General features: G+C 39.0%; 1 protein-coding gene across 1 annotated transcript in view; it reads left to right on the top strand.

The window, feature by feature from the left end:
• ZNF385D (zinc finger protein 385D) overlaps window positions 1–21,338 on the top strand; it is a 538,924-nt gene that overhangs the window by 58,873 nt on the left and 458,713 nt on the right. The window contains exon 2 of the mRNA XM_029070585.2: window positions 17,900–18,118. Coding sequence (XP_028926418.1) covers window positions 17,900–18,118 — 219 coding nt within the window. The remainder of the gene's footprint in view (window positions 1–17,899; window positions 18,119–21,338) is intronic.

The following is a 21,338-nucleotide window of genomic DNA, read 5'->3' as shown; positions in this document are numbered from 1 at the left end:
TGCGGAGAATGAACTAGCAGGATTTAGAGGCTTAAAAGATAGGCACAGAGTTGCATGTCTCTGGAATTTTCACTCGTGTACTGATGTCTGTCGCCTCTCTCATCCTCCCTTCCATCCTTGCCTGGGCCCTTAGGCCCAACTTGGGTGCCGAACAATCTGGAAGACACAAGAGAAACCATGCCATGGCTTCTCCGGGTCCTGCCAGCTGGGCTGCTTGTGTGTAGACTCTGCCTTTCACTATCCTCTTCATCTTCCCTTGGGGTTCTCCCTCTCAATCTCTGTGTCCATTGACCCTGACACCTCTCCAAGCTGGTATGGAAGGCAGGCAGGCATGGTCTTCAGTTGACTGGGGAGTGGGCGAAAAGGTGGAGAGGAAGAAGTTTGAGGGTTTCTCAGTCCCACACTTAGAAGGGCAGAAAAGCAGCATGGCCAATGGAAAGAGAAAGGACTTGGGAGCTAGAGGACCTGGATTCTAATCCTGCTTCTTTTGATTTGCCTGCTGCCTGACCTTGGGCAAGTCAGTTCAGTTCTTTGCCTCAGGTTTCCTAATTGTAAAATGGGGATTCCATACCAGTCCTCTCTCCTACTTAGACCTTGGGCCATATATTGGGGGTAGGGACATCGATTAGCCTGATTATCTTGTATATGCCCCAGTACTTAGAACAATACTGGAAACATAATAAGTGCTTAACAAATACCCCAAAAAACCCAAAAAGGGGGCACAGAGTTCATTGCTACTTTCCTAGCTTGGCTACAAAGAGAGAGACTGCAATAGCTGCTTCTCTTAGTGGACAGAGAGATGAGGGAAGTAGAGGTAGGGAATCTGACAAAAGAGTGGGGCCTCAACCCCTGCCAGTCACATTATGAAACTCAAAGTATCACAGACTAACACAACGAATGGCCCATTTTAATGTGGTCATAGAGAAATTTATTTTCTCATCAAGTGCAAAAGTGATTATTGTAAAACAAAAATGAAAACTGTGACAGCTGGAAGGGAGTCCTAGAACTATTCTTTGAGAATAATTGCTTTAGTACATTCGCAAAAGCGAGAGCCAAAACAAAAACCAGAAAGACTTTTCCCATATCAAATTAATTTGGAAAAGGAAATGAAACAGCGATGGTGAGTTAATGCTTTAAAATTGGTTTTAGTCAAGAACCATAAAGCACACTCACATCTGTAAAATACAAGTTTGTTTTATCTGAAAAACTACAATGCAGTTGGTGTGGAATGAAGTGTTTTTTTTCTCTAAGATAACACACAAATATCCACGCATTAAGGGATGTCTAAAATGGCAAAGTAATTCTTGTTAGCAGATTTATCCTTTTGCCAACAATCAGAGAACTGGAAAACTGCCTGGGAAACTGCTTATGTGTATTGTTGGCAGGTTGGCTGATGACCTAAACCTTCTAAGGAAAAGCATTTGATGACCTTGAATTAGGCTGCTACCTGTTGTCAGAAAAATTAGTGGCTAGCTACACCTTTCAGAATCATTAAATTCATGCTTTTGGAGAAGGAACATTAAAAAATAACATTTTTCAATTAAGAAAAAAGAGTACACAAAGTAAGCTGCATTACCATTCAGCTTTACTAAGCACTACTCTTCATTGACTCCTTCCAAATATTTGAGACTTTGTAGAAGCCAACTATGATCATGAGCCAACTATGAGAGGCAGTGTGGCCTAGTGGATAGAACCCAGGCCTGGAAGTCAGAAGGATCTGGGTTCTAATTTCAGATTTGCCATTTGTCTGCTGTGTGACTGTAGATGAGTCACTTCATTTCTCTGTGGCTCAGTTCCTTCATCTGTAAAATGGGGATTAAGACTGTGAGGCCCACTTGGACAGGGACTGTACCCAACCTGATTTGCTTGTATCTATCCCAGTGCTTAGAGCTTAACAAATACCTCAATTACTATTACTGATATTATTATTTTCCCCTAGACATTTGATGGAAAGTTCTTAGAAATCCCCCATGATGAGAATTTCAAATCCTAAAATTGTTTATAATTTCTGGGCAACCCACCATTTTGGAGAAGTTCAGTCAAGCATTGTCTAATTGTGATCTAGTCATAGTTTGAGGGAGATAGAGTAGGAACATTTCTAGCCCTCACTATATGGGCTGCCTTGAGCAAAATTCAAATGTAATGACATAACAGAAGTTTCATATTAATGTCATTTGGTTATAAGAATTCACAAAATGTTCAAGTAATGTTGCTCCTGGAAAACAGGAACTGTCTGTTATACTTTCCCATAGGCCTAGTACAGTGCTATTAGAATAGTGCACAGAGCAGTTGCTCAATAATATATCCAGAATCCAAATATCCAGAATATTTTGCCATTCTCCCCACACTGTATTAAAGGAATTTTTCTGTGAAGACCAACCCCTCTTTTAGCACATTGCAGAGAACAGTTGGACCATAGCTCCCTCATAGCATGGGAGCTTGGAGCTTTCTCCCTAGTGGCCATGAAGCCTATCACCTCCAAATTGGGGGGGGGGGCAGGGAGAGTGAGAGAAAGAGAGACGCAGACAGACTGTGTGTGTGGGGGAGCTGGGGGAGAGGAGAGGGCATGGGTCTTAGGACTGTGGGTTGCAAGCTATTAGACTATGATCTTGCTAATTTGCAGTTGCAGGCACAAATGAGTGCTGCCTGGGGAAGACCCAATAATAATAATAATAATGTTGGTATTTGTTAAGCGCTTACTGTGTGCCGAGCACCGTTCTAAGCGCTGGGGTAGACACAGGGGAATCAGATTGTCCCACGTGGGGCTCAAAGTCTTAATCCCCATTTTACAGATGAGGTAACTGAGGCACCGAGAAGTCAAGTGACTTGCCCAAAGTCACACAGCTAAGTGGCCGAGCCAGGATTCGAACCCATGACCTCTGACTCCAAAGCCCGTGCTTTTTCCACTGAGCCACGCTGTGAGCCCCAATGATGCAAGGCAGGTATTGGGGGCGGGACATATCCCATTGGCATTTCAGGTCATGATATAGCTTTCAGGTCATGATCCAACTTCCTAGACCATCAGCAGGTACAGGGTTAGCTGTTCATATAGACATGGAGGATAAGGAGAGTTTTATTTTCTCTTAGGGATAGTGCATTAGACAGCAGGGTGGGTGCCTTCAAAGGTCACTAAACTCTCCTTAATTCATGTAAGTGGATTGGTCTATTGAGGATTCCTAGCACCAGTCACTGTCCCAGGTTTGAGTGGTGGCTTCTGTCAGGAGGATACCCTAGTGCAGTGGACCTGGCCCATCTTGCCACAGAGGGTGATGACACAAGTATTATTTAGTTGTTTTCTGGACATTTATCTAACAGACCAAGATAAAATTTTAGTTAAAAATTGGTATTATGTAGTCAACTGAGAGCACTGTAACTACAGTGCTTAATCTGTTCTTGAGAGTTTCTAAACACAATTATCAAATTCACATAGTCTTTATCCTTGAGGCTATGTAGTTAATTTGAATGCATATCTTAACCCAGTGTCTTCCAATTGAAAATTGTTTACTGCTTTCATCCTCGAAAGACCATTAGCATTGGAGCAGCTTATTCCATTCAAAGTAATTAGATTCATGAACCTGTAAACTTAGCTTTTTTAATACTATAAAATAAAGCTTTAAGCTGTGCCCAAAAAGCAGTCATTCTTTGCCCATAAGCCTTTGTCTCTCAACCTTATTATTGACCCAATCAAGTATTATTTTACACATCCAAAAATAGCCTGGTAGCTGGAATCCATCATTTAGGATTATGATTAGGATTTATGTTTATGTCCCTGAATACCACGGATGAAGTCATAATTGCTTGTGAAACTACAAATGTAGTGTGAGTTTGTTCCTTTTAAATGCTAAATGCTTTGGAAAACTGCTTGATTGAGACAAGCAAAGCCATGAAGGTGACATGAATGAATTGCACATGGGGTAGATGGTAAAATACTCGCTAATATGGAAATAGAGCTTAATTCTATAACTACTCAAAAACACAAATTTTGACAATATAAAATGCAAAACTAAATTTTACATATAAGTGCTTTGTACTTTTTTATGATATACTTACTCAGATGAACTATAATGCACTTCATTTTTTAGCAACTTTAATTCAGTAGGGTGCTTATATCTTGCAAAGAAGTGTAGTAAATGATTTGGTATCAACTCAAATTAAATGGATTCCCTTTTACCACTCCCTGCAACTCTAAACCGGTAAGTGAATGAATGATCTAAAGTTTATTTTGACAACTGCTCATTAGGGATAATATGAATGACAATATTTATGGATTGAATATCCTCATCTTTCTGTTTTGTACTTGGCTATATGCTAAATTGGAAAACAAGATAATTGGAATTGAAACTTAGGTTGTTCAGATCTTGGTTCCCTATCTGTAAATTAGAGATAATTTTAGAATTCTAGAATTACAAGGTGACTTAACTCACCTAATCCATTCACTTACTCCTGGCAGTGATACATTTCCTGCCTTGATCTTAAAATTACCTGTAGTTGCACATGCCATGAGTTCCTTTGGCAGTGCTTTTATGCATGTTAAATTTAGCGCATGATATTTTGAGGTCTAGTAACAGCGCATTTACGCATAAGCACTGCCACTGTAAAACTACCCCACCTGTTTTCTGAAGAGGAAATAAGATTATCTTTTGTAGCACAAAATTATAAAACAGTGATAGCAGCAGATCCAGGAATAAGGAGCAAAAGATGTGAGCAAGGTGACACCAAAGATAGGGGGGTGGTTAATTCATTCCACCTGCAGAGCGCCAAGGGAGGAGGAATAGCAGGGTGAGTGATTACTGTAAGGAGCACTTGGAAGAGCACAGTCAGTGAAGAGATGCAGTCTCAAGTGCCCTCTTACCTTTCTCTGTTGACTTCCCTCCATATCGACTCATTTTTTCTTCCTCTTTTTTCCCTCTTCCCTTCATTGCTAAAATTAATTCTTGTATGATTCCTCATAATAGTTCCACTTCTGTTTTAGAGGTACAAAGTTATGTAAAAATCCAAGTGGGTCAGTTAGTTATAAGAGTTTGGTACCTCATTTTTCCATTCATTTCTCTGGGAGGACATACACTTATTAACTGCCGTGGATTTGTTTGTATTATTAAATAATCATAGGTAAGCCAAAAATGATAAATCTAGACCATCAAATGGCCAAAGGCCATGTCGCAAAGCAGTCACGGGTTTTTTTCATGAGAAAATGTAGAGCCATAAAACTGTCAAGGAAATTCTGCTGAGGCAGCAGGCAAACAACAGTGTAGAGTGATGTTCAGTCAATGAAGAGTGAAAAGTATAGTGATCGATAATCAAGTAATTTGTGTAAAGCAGTCAATGGTGTCAAATTTATATTCAGATGGCTCACAGGAATGGGAACTCAGTGAACTGCCTTGTGAAACCATAGGTATGGTAACTCCCTCAATTTTTCTCTTCTTTACAATGCATGTATGAATTCTTGCATGAGATGTATTTGAAATCATTTTCTCAGAAAAAATGATGTTGCAGTCTAGGTTATGAAGAAAGATGTAGGGTTGTAACATTCTCACCGGTAAAGGCCCCTGGGAAGGTCACTTTTCAACTGTTAACTTTTATGCTGAATATAGTTTGATGGCTTTGCCTGCTGGCAGTACTTTTCATAAATACACGCTGTTTATGTTCAATCAAAACACAGATAACAAAAGAACTATTTTATAATGAAATAAGCCTGCTGGGTTCAAACAGTCTTGAGTTGAATTTTCTCAGTATGTCCATTTGGAAACACAAACACACACACACATGCTTCAAACCAATAGTACAACAATGATATTTGACCAGAAGAGAGTAAACAAGGCCATAAATATCTGAATCGACAAAAACTCTTAAGTATTTTAGTTCACAAACTGTCTAGTGAACTAAAAATAACCCATTTCTAGGAGTATTGATTAAATTAAAGTTGAATGTTTTTAGTGCTGAGCAAAAGTCATTAGCTCTTTTGTTACACTAGATCTTTGACCCTCATATATGCTGTATTTAAAATGATGAAAGATAATAAAGTGGGCTTATAGGTAAATAATTATTCTTGAAAGATGTAACTTCTGCAGACAGCATTTTGGTAATTGCTTTTAAACCAAGTGATGAGACAAAATAGATTTTTAAAGTGATATGAGATCCATATCTGGGGATGGAGAAGGGAGGGGTTGTGTGGGGGAGTTGGCAACAGGCAGTCCATCTGGGGCCCTCGCTGTGTGGGACACTAATTCCCAGAAACCACAGACCCCCTGCCCTGGCTTCAGGGGCTCCAGGAGGCAGCACCAGGTGCCAGACCTTGACTGCCCACTGGGGATCATCCTTATCCCTTCTTCTCCCCAGCCCCTCTCCCTCACCCATTCATGTCACTCAGTCAATTCTTCCTCTCCTACCTAACCTCTCTCATTTCCCACTACCACCCAGCTTGCACACTTTGTTTCTCCAAAGTCAGCCTCACTGTACATCGATCTTGTCTGTCTTGGCATCGACTCCTTGCTCATATCCTTGCTCCTTAGGCCTGGCACTATCTCTCCCCTTTCTTTGTGGGCAGGGAACGTGCTCACCAACTCTGTATTTTTCCAAGACCTTAGTGAAGTACTCTGCACAGAGTAAGTGCTCAATAACTATTTATTGATGCTGGACAGACCACTACTCTTCCCATCTTCAAAGACCTACTAAAATCACATTTGGTTTGAGAAGCCTTCCCTAACTAACCTCTCATTTCCCTACCCTATTTGCCCTCTCTTCTTTATCACCTTTGCACTTCGGTCTGTACCCCTTAAGCACTTTGATACTAACCCCAGGACCAAAGCTCTCACATACATATCCTTATACTCTGATCCTTCCCCATTCTGTAAATTATTTTATCTGTCACCCCCACCAGATTCTAAGCTCCCTGAGGATTGGAATAATGTCTATCAACTCTATTGTATTGAATTCTCCCAAGTGCTCTATGTGCTGTGCACAGAGTAAATGTTCAATAAATACTATTGATCGATGTCTCTCTCCTTTTGTGCATCCAACAGTTATTACTTGGAAGCAGCCACGTGATGCAGTGATGTAATTGCATTGGTTCAGATGGGGAACACACACATTGTATGATGGCCTGTTTAAGTACCTCTGCTCAGAAGCCTCATTTTCTTTTGACTGTTTGCTCAAACTGCCAAACTTGGCTATAGAGTGATTGTTCATGAGTTTAAACTGCGTTCTCAATCATATCTGTAATTCTTACCTCTACTTCCTCCTCTCCTCTGGATGGAAATTTAGTTAGAATAAGCACCCTTATCTAAGGTAAAATTGTTTGTGCCCAAATTAACAAGAAATAACACTGGTGATCGAAACCTTTTTATTATATTTTGAATTGAAGGTATCATCTCAAAAGTGTATTGGGCAAAATAAACTTGATAGTTGCAATATTTTAGCACAGCAGGTCCTACCACATTAAGGCCAGAAATTGCCTCAACTCACATTTCAAGTACTGTAGATTTACTTTTATATTTTGACTGTTTGAATATTATTAATATATTTGCTCTCCTGTAATTGTTTTTGAGATTACCTCTCAGCAGCAATATAAAAGCTCAAACTGTGCTGATGACGCTTACCAGAATGCTGTTTTTATTGCTTCATTACACCCACTGGGACATTTATTGTTGAATTTAATTGATAATAGATCATCTTCCAAAAAACACAAATATATTGGGATAAAAATTAATTACATTAGTGAAGACCACCAGATGAGTGTACACTTGGTCTGTGAGTATAGCACATTTTAAAGGTTTAATGTCATACACATTATGTAATCTACAATGCAGTGGGGGTATTTTTAAATATAAACTACCCTCTCAAAGGTCACAAATGATCTCCTTCTTGCCAAATCAAATGGCCTCTACTCCATCCTAATCCTCTTCAGTTTCTCAGCTGCCTTCAACACCACTGACCACCCCCTTCTCCTGGAAACATTATCCAACCTCAACTTCACTGGCACTGTCTTTTTCTGGTTATCCTTCTATCTCTCTGGGCACTCATTCTCAGTCTCTTGGGCTCCTCCTCTCCCTCCTACCACCTAACCGTGGGTGACCCTAAAGTTTCAATTCTTTGTCCTTTTGTATTCTCCATCTACACCCATTCTCTTAGAGAGGTCATTTACTCCCATGACTTTAACTACCACCTCTGTTGGGAGGACTCCTAAATCTCCATCTCCATCTCTTATCTCTCTCCCTCTTGGCAGTCTCTCATTTTCTCCTGCTGTAACTATACTTCCTGGATACTCTAGACTCTGAGATTCTTTTGGACAGGGACAGTGTCTACCAAGTGTGTTGTATTGTATTCTCCCAAGCTCTTTGTACATGCACACAGTAAGTGCTCAGTAAATGCCATTGATTGATTGAAACTCCTATTGGCATTCTATCAGCTCTCTTCTCTTACTTGTTTACTCCCTTTTTCCCCCTCTTATCCCACCTTGAATTCTTCAGTCTCCAGACTAACCTATTAATTGTACCCTATTTTCTCTTCCCCTGCTACCCTTCTGTTTTGTGGACCTCCTTTCCCCTTTAGATATATCACATAGCTCTTCTTATCTTCAAAGCTCTTTTGAAATCTCACCTCCTCCAGGAGGGATTCTTCAATTAATTTAATTTTCTTCTGCCCAAATCATATCTTTTTAACTGACTACCACCTCAACTTAAGCCTCACATCCATCCATAACAATTCTGCCCATTTCAACTTATATTCTGTACTATTTAAGCACTTATTCATCTACAAATCTATCTTCCCATTCTCTGCTTCTTCTGTCTGTCTATTTTTGTCTGTCTCTCATACTAAGTTATGAGCTTATTAAGAGCTGGGATTATTTTTTCTCTGAAATTTCCCATGTGGCTTCATATCAGTGAAGTGTGGCTTAATGAATAGAGCACAGGTCTGGGAATCAGAAGAACCTGAATTCTAATTCTGGCTCCCCTACTTGTCTGCTATGTGACCTTGGGCAAGTGACTTAGCTTCTCTGTGCCTCAGTTACCTCATCTGTTAAAGGACAATTAAGACTATGAGCCCCATGAGGAGCATGGACTGTGTCGAACCTGATTACCTTGTATCCCCGCAAGTGCTTAGAACAGTGACTGGCACATAGTAAGTGCTTATCAAATGCTATTTAAAAAATGGAATTTATTGAGTGCTTACTATGTGCAGAGCACTGTCCTAAGTGCTTTGGAGAGTACAGCACAACAGAATTAGCTGACATATTCCCTGTCCATAATGAATGAGTTTACAGTCTAGGGGACATATAGGACTGTACACATATTATGTGCTCAAGAAATGCAATTGATTTTTAAGACTAAAAAAAAACACCCTATTTTTGTATGAATTTGAAATATTTCCTAGAATTTGTAGTTAGACTTCATGACTATTGTTATTCTCCAAATTACTGAAATTACTCTGTAGTCTATGTTCTGAAATGGCTGTGTGCACCTTTCTGTTTCTATGTCTGGAAAAAAAATTAGTCACCACAGGAGTGCTTTAAGATTTTAAAAGTTGACTTTTGAAATTAATTACTTGGTTTTAAATAGTTCCAAAACACCCAAAGTGTCCCATTATGTTAGCATGGGTTTGAGAAATCGGTGTGTATTGCTAGATAAGTGAATAACATATGGTGGTGATTAGTGATTAGCTCTTTTTTATAGATCTCAATTAAAGAAATGTCTGCAGTATATTTTCTGACTATAAGTTGCCTGTTTAAACTTGCTTTTGAGAAAGAAATAAACTACTGAACCAAGAAATGAACTCTTGGGTTGGGCAATAAGATTTTTCTAAAATTCATACTTTGAATCACTGCACTGGGGAAAATGTGGAGTCTGATCTTTTGTTGGAAATATAAATATTCTCATTGCAGAGATATGAACTTGCTTTTGTTTTCTACACTACAGTTTAAAATGTTCCACTGCACTGGTAAATAACTTACAGCTGAACGTTTGTGTAGAAAAATGATTTGGGTAGGTAAATGAAGTATGGACTGGAGTTGGGAGAAAGTGGAGTCTGGGATGTCAGTGAGGATGCTGATGATCCTGCATTTGATCTCCCTAGGCCCCCTTACTTGACTTTCAGGTATCATCTTTCCAGATGTTCAAAGATGCAACCTCACATATGGTCCCTAGATCTGACCTATTTGGGGTTTATCTTGGAATTGTAATTGAATTTACAAAACAACCTCCTGGTATGGGCTAGAAATAATCTGGAATTCTCCTTCTGCTCTTCAGTTAAGTAGGGTTCAAACAAGATAGGTCTCAGGCTGGCTATGAGTCCCATATTAATCTCTTGTCTCCAATTGGCACTGAGTCTGGAGACTTTCAGCTCATTCAGAATTCTGTTCTCTATTGAGGTTGCATCTCTGAATGTAAATTTTTGTATCTTCTTAACATATTACATATCATGCATTTTTTTCCCAGAATTTTGGCACTGAGAAGTTGTTTGTGTGTGTGTATCTGTATTTACATATAGATATGTACATATCTGTAGTTTATGTATATTGATATCTGTCTCCCCCTCTAGACGGTAAGCTCACTGTGGGCAGGGAATGTTCTATTATCATATTGTACCTTCCCAAGCACTTAATATAGTACATTGCATATGGTAAGTGCTCAGTAAATATAATTGCAGATAGGTAGCATAATTGCATTATAAGGTTACCTCCTGGTTCTTTGACAAACTAACGAAGTATTGAGATTTCTCTAATCATAGGGCTGTTATCAACCTTGAAGGGCTACATTTAAAGCATGCCAGAGCTTTAAGACTCTATGCTATTCTAATGCCCTCCAGAGAAAGATTCCACTGTGAGATTCTATCCTAATATTTAGACAACCCTTACATTCAGAAAATTCTTCCTTATAACTTACCTAACTTCCTCATTTTGCTGTTCTTGGCCTTCCTTTGTGGATAAAGATAGCCTAAATGTAGTAATTAAAGATTGTTGTTAAATGTCCTTCTTTAGGCTTACTTAAATCTTTTTTTTTAAAACTCAGTCATTCTTTGTCCTCTTCAACTGTTAATATCTGGTTGAAGAGAGAGAAATTGGGCACAGTAATATGAGAGTTTGGCCAATACTCTGATTGAGAATTCTCTCAGTTCACATTTCCATTTATGCATCCTACTTCTGGGTTTGCTTTTTATGAACATCTTACCTTGCTAGCAATTGGTCTTGTTATTATCCAATGTGACTGTTATATCCTCTTTCTCATATTTGAACATTCATTCACTCATTCAGTCATTTACTGGGCGCTTACCCTGTGCAGAGCACTGTACTAAGCACTTGGGAGAGTACAATACAACAATAAACAGACATCTCCATCATAGTTTATTGGGTTTTTTCAGTCTCCAAATATAGTTCCTTGTCCATATGAATAAATCATTATGTAGCCTGGCTTAGTGGATAGAGCACAGGCCTGGGAGTCAGAAGGATGTGGGTTCTAATCCCAGCTCTGCCAAAGTTCTGCTATGTGACCTTGGGCAAATTAATTAACTTCGCTGGGCCTCAGATATCTCATCTGTAAAATGGGGATTAAGAGTGTGAGCCCCATGTGGGACGGGAACTCTTTCCAAACTGCTTAACTTGTACCTATTCGTCTTAGAACAGTGCTTGGCATATAGTAAACGCTTAATCAGTACCATAATAATTATTATAACATTAAGCACTGTAAAGAATTCATGAGCATTAAGTGTGATCTTGTTGCTGATTTGCAGGGGTGCTCATGATTTGTCTGTGTAGGGCATATCTATGGGGAAATAAATTGATGGTTTAAATTCAACAGTTCAGAATTAGCAGAAAAAAAACTTTCTTCACTATTTTAGGCACCACACTGCAGGTATTGAGTCAATCATTTATTGAGCATTTGCTGCGTGCACAGCACTGTACTAAACTCTTGGGAGTGTACTGTACTAAACTCTTGGGAGAGGACAGTACAATAAAACAAACACATTCCCTGCTCACAGCCAGCTTTCCCACCATTCTCAAAGTTGAATATGTTGGGTCTTACCTCCATGGTGCTAGTTAAGAAGATAAGGTACATTTGGCCCTCAGGTTATTTTCTCCCCCTCCTCATTTTCCTCTTCTCCTCCTGAGCTCCCTCCCCTCACATCTCCTCAATGGACCTTGCAACTTCAATCAATCAGTGGTATTTATTGAATGCTTCTATATGCAGAGCATTGTACTAAGTGCTTGAGAGAGAACAGAATTAGCAACAAAATTAGCAGATGTTTCCTGCTCCTAAGGTGCTTACAGTCTTGAGGTAAAAGATCTCTACACTGGCATTCTGTCCACCTGCCACTCAGTGGTGTCTATCCTCTATGGTGATGCATGACAGAAAGGGAAAGGTATACCAGATTCTGTTCATTTCCCTTCACTTCACCAATTCACAAAGGTTATTTTGAATTAATCCTGTGCCTCCCTTTAAACATTCATATTAAGTTGTAATTTATTAGTTGATGGTTAATGAACTTACTCTAGATTCCCTCAATATTAACAAACTTCAGTTACAAGCATGACCCAGGGAAACCTAACTTTTCTGTCCCTGACTTCCTCACTCCCAGGGTGATATTGCTGATATTCATTCTTAAGACCCTCTAGCAATTCAAGAACCTGGTAATCTAGATCAGTGTTGGTAATAATAATAATGACAGACATTGTTCTAAGCCCTGAGGTAGATACAAGGTAATGAGGTAGTCCCACATGGGGCTTACAGTCTTAATCCCCATTTTACAGATGCGGTAACTGAGGCACAGAGAAGTTAAGCGGCTTGCCCAAGGTTCCACAGCATGCAGGTGGCAGAGCCAGGATTAGAACTCACGTCCTCCAACTCCCAAGCCCTTGGTCTGTCCGCTAAGCCACGTTGGTGGTAGTCCTCACAACTCAATAACTATAATAACAATTGTGGTATTTGTTGAGCACTTGCTATGTGCCAAACGCTGTTCTGACAGCTGCAGTAGATGCAAGGTAATCAGATTGGATACCCCACCCGGAGCTCTGCCCCACCTGGAGCTCACAGTTTTAGTCTCCCTTTTACAGTTGATGTAACTGAGGTATGGAGAATTTAATTGATTTTCCCAAGGTCACACATTTTATACATGTTAAGCACACATGTTTTGGAGGCAGGATTAGAACCCACATTATCTGACTCCAGGGCATCCTCTTTCCTCTAAGCTTTGTAATTTGAACAGTATTGGTTAGTAGTCCTCACAAGTCAAGAATAATGTAATTTAGATTGGCATCTGTAGTATGATGATTATTTAACAGAGAATTTCTATCTGGGTCCCATCCAGTCTCAAGTTGGGAAAGGGTGATTTGTGCATAATTGGCCTCAGGATTTCAGTGGTGAATGAGCTTCCTGCCAAGCCGTGGCCACTTTCCCTGTATGTTCTCCTAATCTTATGTATGTCTGCATGATTTCCATCTCACCCCCTGACTATGTCTCTTCCCGACCTACCCTGCCAAGTTTGCTTCATAAAAGCAAAAATTGGCACACATAGGCATGAAATGTAAGAAGGGAACTGTGTAGCCTAGTGGAATAAAGCATAGAATTTGAGTTCGAGACCTGGTTTCTAGTTCTAGAGCTACCACTGGTTGGCCTGCTGTGAGTACCTGGACGAGTCACAGCCCTTCTGTGTCTGTTTCCTCAAATTTAACAGGGATATAAGAAGCCCGCTTTCCTGCGGCCAAACCATTTAGGGAAATGGTGAGCATGGCTGTACAGGAACATGGTTGGGTTTCTCCGATAGGAAGAGACTGACCCCTGGTGTATGGAAACTGATCCAAGAAGAGTGTCTTGGGAGAAATCTCTCCATGTTCTAGGATCATTGACAGAATCATTGCCTCCCTGAATTTTTTACTAAAACTTTTTTTTATCATTTTCTAGTTTACTCACACTATCGTGTCATGCTCCTAATAGGTGAAGCATTGTAATTGAATCTCAGAAATCTAATGGAGCTTTAGGGAGTCTGATTTCAGGATTTATCCTTTTTTCTATATCATTTTTGCCATTGTGAATCTGCCCAACTCCTTTTTCTAGCCACTTAGCCCCAGCTCTCTGCCCCAGTGGCTGACTGTAGGTACTGATCGTATTTCACAGTTTAATCTATCCTGCAAGATTAGGCCAAAGATGTAACTTCTTTACAGCTAGGTGAAAGAATCATGTTCAGTTCAGGATTTATGATTAACTAATGAATCCCGTGTACATAATAGATCTTCCATGTTCCAACAGTGGTACTCAGAATACTGTCTAGTTTAGCTCTGTGAACATGAAGACCATTAATAGATTTGATGCTATAACCATTCAAAATAATTGGTTATAGAAATAAGGAATTTTAATTTACTTGGTCATTTTCTCTATGTTGTTACTCCTTTGATTGTGATACTGTAAGATAAAATATTAGTAGAATTAGCTTTAATTTCATGCTCCCAAACTGATATTTAAAAAAATACTTTTCTACTAATTATGTCTGATGGTGTCATATAATGATGGATTTTGGAGGTTACCACTGAATTTCCCTAAACATAATTTTATGTATATAAGCATTACATGGCTTACTTATGGTAAATATATGTATTCTTTGATAAAAACATGTCTGTGATAAAAATATGGGTGTGTTTGTGTTTATGTATTTAGGAGCCACGTAACACTGTCTTGATTCTTAGTATTGTGGAAACAAACAGATACCATAGCTTTAACTGTAAATGCATACTGCACTCTAGTGGGGAATTGCATGATATGTAAGTTCTTCATATTTTATACATATTTTACTTTATGGAAATTGTGGTCTTCCTTTCCATGATTGTCCTAATAGAAATGCAGGGGCAATTAATTACGGTTCAGTTGGAGAATTACAACAGTATAAAGCATATTTAATGCAAAATAATGTATAGATAAATCTTTGAAAAGGCATTGCAGAGATTTTTAAGTTCAGTTAGAAAATGTTTGGATAAAATATATGATTTTTGCACAAACACATGGAAAATCAATTTTATGCTGGACTTGTTTTATTACAAGTCTAAAATGAATTATATAGCTAGTTCCTCAGTTTATATGAGACAGATGAAACTCAGGTATCTATCCTGCCACACAAAATCAGGGGCATTATTCCTAGATCGAATAATTGTTTACATTGTATGCACACAGTACAACATGAAGTCCTGTAGAATATAATGGGAAGGCTAATTTTACCCTGCCTCAGAATGGCCAAATGCTTGAAGTCAGCCCTGGTGAAAGGAGTACTTATCATTTCTTAATTGTTTTGCTAGTATCTCTTAATGCTTCATTAGTTTTTTACATTCCTCAAACAGCTTCCGATTCCCCCTTTTTATCCTGATGTTCTTGAACCAAAACTCATTGCTAAATTGTTTTGCATTTATAAGTGTTCTTGTTCTTGTCCCTATTGAATTTTATCTTTTTTTTCTAAAGGAACATTATTACAGTGGTAGTTTGGCCCCCCAAAGGGCTGACAATCTGACCCCATTTAGTAGCATTTGCGGATTTGCTAAGCGGATCTCAGGTCTTTCATCCAAGGCCTCAGTAGGGTATCCAGTAATCCAGGCCCTGGATCAATCCCCCTGAAACATAACTTGATGTCTCCTAATCAGTTAACACTAAGTTACTGATGGTGATGACCTTGGGTTGTGTTACCAAAGCCAGCTGTAGACCTGCCTTATAGTAGCAGTATGGCCAAATCCGTATGTTGATAGGAATTAAAAATCTCTTGATTCTCCTGTGTCCCTATGGCTATGTGGACTATCACTATTAGAAAGGAAATTGCATTTGTCTTATGCGATTTAGTCTTCACAAATTCAGGTGGGTTTCTTTCTAATATCTAATGCTCTTGGCTATTTGCATATTGATTGCCTGCAAATTTATGCTCCTATCTTCCCAGATATTGATGATAAACTGAGTGGGCTGTAATTACTAGTTATTCCCTAACTATATTTTTATTATGCAAAAATAATTTGTCCTTTTAAAATTATTAGGGCCTTCTATCTTTGAGTTCTGTAAAAGAATAATTGCTCTGCAAATCATCTGCCTGCCTTAAAATGCCAACTTACATATTAGTAAGGTTTGCTGATTTAATTCATCCATTTTTTTTCTTTTAATTGTGTTTCTTTGGTTATAGTTTGAGATTCCAGCTTTTCTACCATAAATGCGATTAGCAAAAAAGCAGTTCCCATTTGATATTTTTGTGATCATTTTTATTTTTTTTGCATTTGTAAATTCTCAGTTCTTCCCTATTTTCAATGGTATTTGTTAAACTCTTACTATGTGCCAGGTGCTGTACTCAGTGATGGGATAGATAGATGCTAATCAGGTTGGACACAAGCTTAATCCCCATTTTACAGATGAGGTAACTAGGCACAGTGAAGTGACCTGCCCAAGGTCACACAGCAGACAATTTTGGGTGTTGGGATTAGCAGGCAAATGTCAGAACCAGGATTCAAACCCATGACCTTCTGACCCCCAGGCCCATTCTCTGTCCTCTATGCCATGCTACTTCTGATTGATTCTGGTAGATTGTGACTCTTAGGCTTTGCCTGCCAGCCAAAACAGTGAGGAACTTGTAAACTTCATCTTTGGCCTTAAAGCTCTGTAGCTCTTATTGCTTTTATTGCTTTTATTGGGTCCTTGTTGATTTGCCACATTCAGTTGAATCTTGCTTTCTGTGTGTAGCCATTCCTAACCTCTCACTTTGTGTCAAGGACCCTGTTTTTACCCCAGTTCAGTGTTCCACACACAGTAAGCACCCAATAATCTGGGACTCAGAAGGACCTGGGTTCTAATTCTGGCTTCCCTCACTTATATGCTCTGTGTCCTTGGGCAAGTCACTCCATTTCTTTGGACGTCAGTTAATTTATCTGTACAATGGGGATTAGACTCTGAGCCTCATGTGGGACATGGATTGGGTTCAACGTGATTAACATGGGTCTATGCCAGTGCTTAGTACAGTGCCTGGCACATAGTAAGCTCTTAACAAATACCATAGGAAAACACTTCTGAGTAAATGAATGAATGCTTATCCTGATCCTCATTTAGGAAGGTAATAAAAGTTTAATTTGATATGTAAGTAGGCAGCATATATGCCTGCTTGAAGAGATTAATACATTAAGATTAACTCCCTGAGAGGGAAAAGATGGTATTTGCTGACACTTCTTACCATCAGCAACACCTACAGCCATTTTTTAAACAGAAACAAACTTGGAATTCTTGGGTATTCATGGTAAAATTTTTAAATAGGTTCAACCCTGGATTACATGTGGACCTGGCCTAAAATCTCTAAATTTCTTGCTTGTATTCAGATCACTGAAAACTTTACATGACATAATCATGGGTTGTACACCTTAGTTTTTGTAGCATTAGTATTCAGCAGTGTCCTGTTGCGTATGATACTGAGAGTTGTTATGTTTTATAGGAAGAAATAAGAGTATCCCATTTATTGCATTAGGTCTGTGGCAAAGTTACATCTATCATCTCAGTGGGAATTATATTGATTTTTTTTGTGAACTGGTTGTGAGCTGATTTTATAATTGAATAAAAAAAATTCTGAAAATCTAAGAGCAGTTGAGTTCAAATGGCAATGACACTTTCTTACATTACTGACATAGAGATATATATAAATAGCTGTTACTTATTAACCAGATTTTGGAAAATTTCTGCTAGTTTTAGAGAGATTTAGCAAGATGTCTTAACTCTCTGTAAAGTAGCATGCCTATTGGAAGCAAATAGTGAATTTACATGGAGAAAAGCCAATGAATTGGACCTATGATTTTAGGTAGTAGAAGGAGTCACCAGTCTTTAAACTGGGGGAGGATGGGGATCAATCTTAGAAAGTGTGATGGAAACCAAGAGCCCATATCCACCTTAATTCATTTTTCTCTGTACCCCAGATTTTACAACAGCCCCAGATGGGGAAAGTGAGACTGAATTAATACCTGATGACACCGCAGAAAAGCAAGAAACAGAGAAGAAACCAACCAACTTTACTTTGTGCAGTGTGTGTAACATTCAGCTGAATTCTGCAGCACAAGCTCAAATCCACTACAATGGCAAATCACATCAGAAGAGATTAAAACAGCTCAGCGATGGAAATTTTAAGAATGATAACGGTAAGGATTTAAAAAATATCGTTTCATGTGGTCTCTGTTAATGTTTTGTATTTACAGAGATGGTGTTTTGATTCAGCATTTCATACTTTTTATTATTGGAGGCAAGAACGTTTTTCTTTTTGGATTTAAATGTTTTTAATTTCTTAAAAAAAAGGAATTTATCAGCATATTTTTTCAGTCCTTATCATTGAGAGCTCATTAAGGCTTTATTCATTTAGTTCATTCAGTAGTAGTTATTGAGCGCTTACTGTATGCAGAGCACTGTACTAAGTGCTTGGGAGAGTACATTACAACAATAAACAGTCATATTCTCTGCCTGCAACAAGCTAAACTGGCACCAGGATGCATTTAATAGAATGTTTTAGCAACTTTTTGCTTGATTATTTCTAGATGTTTTAGCACATCGTGTGATACTGGCTTAAGTAACAGTCATTGCTTGCCTTCTTATGGTAACTGCTGATCAGGAAATATAGCAATTTTTAGAAGCATTAAAACCTGCAGGATCTTGGATATTCAAACTGAACTGACATGCTTTTATAATTATTTCAATGAAGAAAAACCAAATTCAATCACAGCTTAATAGGGCAAGCATGCCCTTCTCCACAGTATATGAAGAAAACACAATCACAAGGTATTTGGATTTATGTAGAACAGGAATTAATGGCTTTTTTGATATAAAGATAAACTTCAAAATTTTGAAAATAATTGCACTGCAGGAGAAGAGAAGCAGAATAGCGATGTCTGGAATGCACTGGTGATATTGCCTTTTAAGGGGGCTAGTAATTTGATCCACTTTAGGGTGGGGGCAGAATGAGCAGAGGGAGGGAAAAAAAGAGGGGTAGGAATTCAGAGCAAGATGGTATAAAAGGAGATTGGGTAAAGGAACAGTGAAATGAAGCAAAGGGAAAGAGGCAGGCACAGGGAAGAGGGTATGTTCCAAAAATGGCCCAAGGCATGTTGGGGAGACCTTTGGAAAGGCCAGTGGCTGCTGCTTCTGTGCCTTCTTCCTTCTTTCTCTTGTCCTTTGCTCCTGGCTTCAAGATGCAGCAGTTTTGTTGTACCACTCTGTTCCTGTGCCAAAAAGAAAAGGAGCCATGAGGTCCAATGGAATTATCCCCAACTCCAGGCTCAAAATAAGGGAAAAGAAGGGAGAAGGAGAGTTTCTGCCCAGTAAAGAGTGGTGTTAGTGGCATTCCAGACATAATAGAGAAAATCAGGATTTATTTTATTGGCATTTGTTAGGAAGGGAAAGATGCTTCTTTTGTACCTGTGTTGTTTTGACTGATTTTTGTATAATTCATAATTGCATGAATATCTAGTGTTAGGTTGGTACGTCACTGTGAAATCAGTCTCAAAATTGAGCACCTTCTTATTGATGAGCACTGCTAGTAATTAGTTAGCCCACAAAAATAAGCATTCAGAAGCTTTTGAATGGTGCCAAGATTTAGATGTTCTCAGGGAATCGTTTAAGAAAAAAACATGGGAAAGGGAAAATCATGAAATCCCAAATTAAGTTACCAATCCTTATTTCTCCCGCCTATTTTCGTCACAAGTACTGATATAGCTAAAAGAGAAACTGCATGATCGATTAGACTGTAAGCCCGTCAAACAGCAGGGACTGTCTCTATCTGTTGCCGACCTGTTCATTCCAAGCGCTTAGTACAGTGCTCTGCACTTAGTAAGCGCTCAATAAATACTATTGGTCTTAGACCAGGCAGGGAGCAGATTACTGGGAACTTTCTTTCAACAAGTCAGAGATAGAAGAGTTGATAGAAAGGCCCGTTAGATTTGTGCAGTCCCTTACAAAGGCTTGGTTCCACTTCAGAGGTGAGTGTACATTCTATCCCTAGCAGTGAAGGCAACTCCTTCTTGAGAGCCCCAGTGACTGATTCATTCAATAGTATTTATTGAGCGCTTACTATGTGCAGAGCACTGTACTAAGCGCTTGGAATGTACAAATCGGTAACAGATAGAGACAGTCCCTGCCCTTACAAAGGGACAAAGAACTGAAACTTTAGGGTCACCCACGGTTAGGTGGTGGGAGGGAGAGGAGGAGCCCGAAAAAGAGACTGAGAATGAGTGCCCAGAGAGATAGAAGGATAACCAGGAAAAGACAGTGTCAGTGAAGCCGAGGTTGGATAATGTTTCCAGGAGAAAGCGGTGGTCAACGGTGTTGAAGGCAGCTGAAAAACTGAGGAGGATTAGGATGGAGTAGAGGCCATTTGATTTGGCAAGAAGGAGATCATTTGTGACCTTTGAGAGGGTAGTTTATATTTAAAAATAGCCCCTCTGCATTATAGATTATATAATGTATATGACATTATCCCTTTAAAAATGTGCTATACTCACAGACCAAGTGTACACTCATCTGGTGGTCTTCACTAATTTAATTGTGATGTAAAGTATAGGCAGTCAGCCCCTTTGACATTTGGGAGATGTGTTTTTCTTTCCTCCCTTCCCTTTCTTTCCAGCGTCTTCTAATTGGGTGGTTTGAAATCATACAGCTCTTTCCAAAGATTGGACAAAATACTGCACTAACACTAGCATTGGCAGCTCCAGGTTCTTAATCCTACCTGACTGTCTGGAGCTCCCTACAGCCTAAACTGCCTGCTCATTCTTTTAACAGTGTCCACTGGACACTGAACTGAGCACTCAGTATAGCATTCTGCCTTAGATGGCACCCACTATAGTACCGTGCTTTGTCAACAAATTGAACAGGACAATTCAAATTTTCCTGGAGTGTCATAATATGTGGGTTTGAACCTGACAGGCTCAATCAATCATCAGTATTTGAGTGATTACTATGTGAAGAGCACTGTACTAAGTGCTTGGGAGAGTGCAGTACAGTTGAGTTGGTAGACACATTTCTTGCCCACGATGTGATTAGAGTCTAGAAGGAGAAGTAGAAATTAGTATACATAAGCAAATTAAGGATATGTGTATAAACGCTGTGAGGCTGAGAGTAGGTTATATGATAAGAATCTATTTTCTATTTACAGTCATCTTAGGATAAAAATAAAATAGGAACAAACAATAATTTCCAATTGCCAGTTGATAATGCATTTTGTAAGTGTGAATGATTTTAATTCTGTGTAAATTATTGTAATTTTAATATACCTGATGCGTGCCTGAGAAATGTTGTGATATGTATGTTGAAGATCTCAAAGGAATATGATTCAGTAACCCAGATGAAAGGGATTTCTTTTATTTCTGAGCTAGT

The sequence above is a fragment of the Ornithorhynchus anatinus genome, chromosome 8, assembly GCF_004115215.2.
Source record: "Ornithorhynchus anatinus isolate Pmale09 chromosome 8, mOrnAna1.pri.v4, whole genome shotgun sequence".
Lineage (NCBI taxonomy): Eukaryota > Metazoa > Chordata > Mammalia > Monotremata > Ornithorhynchidae > Ornithorhynchus > Ornithorhynchus anatinus.
Note: the sequence above shows the minus strand (reverse complement) of the source record. Positions and strands in the feature narration are given on the sequence as shown.